Source organism: Sinocyclocheilus rhinocerous, unplaced genomic scaffold (genome assembly GCF_001515625.1).
Source record: "Sinocyclocheilus rhinocerous isolate Xijiao unplaced genomic scaffold, SAMN03320098_v1.1 scaffold3354, whole genome shotgun sequence".
Taxonomy (NCBI): domain Eukaryota; kingdom Metazoa; phylum Chordata; class Actinopteri; order Cypriniformes; family Cyprinidae; genus Sinocyclocheilus; species Sinocyclocheilus rhinocerous.
In genome coordinates this window covers 41,751-44,996 of record NW_015664987.1, presented here as the reverse complement: position 1 = coordinate 44,996, position 3,246 = coordinate 41,751, and the positions used below count along the sequence as shown (strand labels likewise).

General features: G+C 40.7%; 1 protein-coding gene across 1 annotated transcript in view; it reads right to left on the bottom strand.

The window, feature by feature from the left end:
• Window positions 1-1,570: 1,570 nt before the first annotated feature.
• Window positions 1,571-3,246, bottom strand: part of LOC107730542 (SH3 and cysteine-rich domain-containing protein 2-like) — a 13,630-nt gene continuing 11,954 nt past the window's right edge. The window contains exon 8 of the mRNA XM_016541397.1: window positions 1,571-1,745. Within this exon, the coding sequence (XP_016396883.1) occupies window positions 1,571-1,745 (175 nt within the window). The remainder of the gene's footprint in view (window positions 1,746-3,246) is intronic.

The following is a 3,246-nucleotide window of genomic DNA, read 5'->3' as shown; positions in this document are numbered from 1 at the left end:
ATATATATATATCTGTAGAATCTACAGCACAAAAGACACCAACAATTGATATAACAAACAAACCATGAAAAACAAATAAACACCAAGTCTTTAAATGAAAATAAATGAAGAAGGAAAAATAATAATAATTATTTATCAGATAATGAAATAAAAGGCGTATGATGGATGCGAAAACCCTGGGATTGTCCATAAATGCATGAAAGTGTCCCTTGTAATCGAGGAAAGACAAGATCTGTACACGTAGAGCAATAGAAAAGTGAGAAGATAAGTCACCCAACAATAGTCCATCAGTGATTCACACTGAAAGAAGTTGTTCTTAATCCTTGTACACCAAATCCAACTGGATCCATAAACGATGTCAGTAAAGTTCATGAACAGGAATCCATTTGATCTCTGACTTCATGAATTACCCAGAAAGCATTTGACAAAATGTATCAAGAAGTCCTTTTCTATAAATACAGAAGATACGCTAACATTACCAATTACTAGCCTGACAGCAAACACAAATGCAATCACTATGAAGAACACACAAAATGACAAAAAGCAATCCTGAGAATACATTGTATAGATAATACAAAAGAACAGCTTACTTTGATTAAGCAGGAAACCAAAAGTTTCTCAATCAGGACAGCTTGACTTGTGGCGATGCAGCAGGAAAGCCATGCTTTCCTCTGCCCAAACAAATCTATCTCCTTCTACTACATATCTGACTTTTAAACCCAACACCTGAGCGCACTAGCGCCCCCTTATGGTGCGTAGTTGAAGCATGTTAACAGACCAAAGTCTGTTACATAGTCCACCTCAGAATGGGCAGATAAAGAGCTGTTGATGGACTTTTACACAGAACTAGTCCCCACCCTTGTGCTTTCCCTCTTTGCTTCAATGGTTCCAGTCGGCTTATTGGACTCTCTGGTTCCGACCAATTTCCTGGTACTTCCTCCTCTGGGTCCAACCAGCCTCCAAGCTAATTTGTCTCCACTGGTCCTGCCCAGCCTCCTGAATCCTTTGTCTCTGCGGGGCGCCCAGCCCGAAGGCTGCATCATCTATGCTGGCTCCACCTGACTTTCGTTGTCTTTGCTGGTGCCATCCAACTCAGTGGCTTCTCCATGAGCTTTCAAGCTCCCAGCTCTGCAATAGCCTTCAGATCACTCGGCTTCATCTTGGTCATCCGGGCTGTTATGTCTGTGACATAATGTTGTGATATTTTATTGGTTTTGTTGCTATTGTGCCTGTTGTTTCTTTTTATTTCTCCCCTTGTGTAGGACTGGTCCTGTATAAGGCATGGCTTTCAGTGGTTGGACCACAGAAGAGACCAAGACAATAAATGCACATGGATTTCCTCTGGAGGGGACTCTGCCTCTTTGTTTGCTTCTGTTGATGTGTGTTAGATGGTTAAAGATTAATTAATAAATGTTATTGTGTTGTTTACATTACGCTAAGACCTAGACAAGGGACCAGTCTGTCGATCCATTGGCTCCACTGTGGCTCCTCGCTCTCTTGACTCCTCCATGGCTTGTCATCCCTGTGCCTTCACCGGGTTCTTTCATCCCATCATTGCCACCTTGGTCCATCATCCTCCAGGCTCCACCTCAGACCTCCAGACCTGCAGGTACGCCTGGGTCCTCAAATCCTGTGGCTCAACCGGATTCCTGCATCCCTCCAACAGCTTCACTGTCCTTGCTCCCACCAGCTCTGCCTCAGTCTTCTCAACCCCTAGCTCCACCTTGGTCCTCAGCTCTCTGGTCCTGTGGTGTCAAATTTTCCTTGCATTCCTCTGGCTTCACCTGCTTCACCAGTCTCCATGACTACAACTTGGTCCTCCCCTGGCTCTTTTTAACGAGAGATGCAGTACATCTTTCTTATTTTTGCTTTAATGTTTATTTCATGCTGGTTCTAGTTTTATGTTCTTATGAAATCATTACATGATAAAAACAGAGATACAATAAAGACAGACAATATTACATCGCTGAATTTTAAAAATTGATGGTAACCACCCAGCTAATTTTTATTCCAAGAACGTTTTCCAAACATTCTGTTTTGGTTATGGAAACGTTAAAATGTCCAGTTTTTTATGTTAGTAGAACATGTTTTAAGGTTAGTATGATGTTCCTGAAGTGTTCTTTCAACTTAATTTTTATTAACAACTCAACTTTCTAGGAACATTGATTTGTAACATTCCAAGAACATAAACATTTCCTTAATGTTAATAGAACATCATTTAAAGGTTAGCATGATGTTCCCGAAACAATCTTTTAAACTTTTGAACAACTGCTTTTAACAAGCAGAATAACTGAAGGAAAGAGAAACAATAACAAAAACTCCAACTGACTTCCAGCCACAGCCTTAGATGAAATCAACTGAAATACAAGACATTAAATCTCTCAAGATCTCAGCAAAGGATGATTAAACAGCTCCACAAACAGCATTACACACTGTGAGTGTCTAATTGGCACTGCGGTTAGCATCTTCATGCTCACTACAGGTTTTCATAATATCTGATTGTCATAGTAGTATATGACATGGTCAATAGCACAATATTTAAACAAATTAGTAACAAAACACACTTCTGATCAGTGCTTAGACTTTAGATGTAATCAGTGAATCAGACCACTTTACAATGACATTAGTTAACAGCCAACATCACCTGTTATTCTGTCCCAGCTTCTTCTGATGCACCCAGATAGCAAAATTCCTGAGGCCCAGATCAGGCCCACACCTGAAACTTTCATCTGGTCCACATACCGTGTGGAATGATGACAATTGGGCGGTCCGCTCCTGTTTGCCAGATTTGGGCCACAAGCAAGCCAAACGAAGGCCCAATATCAGCCATGAATAAACCAAATAAAGCAGAGCTGGCCCAGATCTGGGCCACATTGATTTAAATTCTGGCCCAGATCTGGCCCAGATCCAACACCTTGCTCCGGCCCACATACTGTGAAGAATGATGGCACTTGGGGGGTCAACTCCTTTTTAAAATTTAAAAATGTCCTCCATAAATGTTCAAATAAGTTCCAGAAATGTGTCCTACTTGATAAAATCATCCCGACCCAAGTTTAATGTAGCACAGCAACATTTAAGACATGTAGACATAAGACCAGACACACTCAAAGTGAACATACAGGAACTTAAGTACTAGGATAATTAATGTAGGCACACCTGAACAGAATAATACAATCAACACAACAAGGAAAACAAAGTCTAAATTAACAGAAACCGTGACAGTAAGAGTACAATCATTATAGTGCA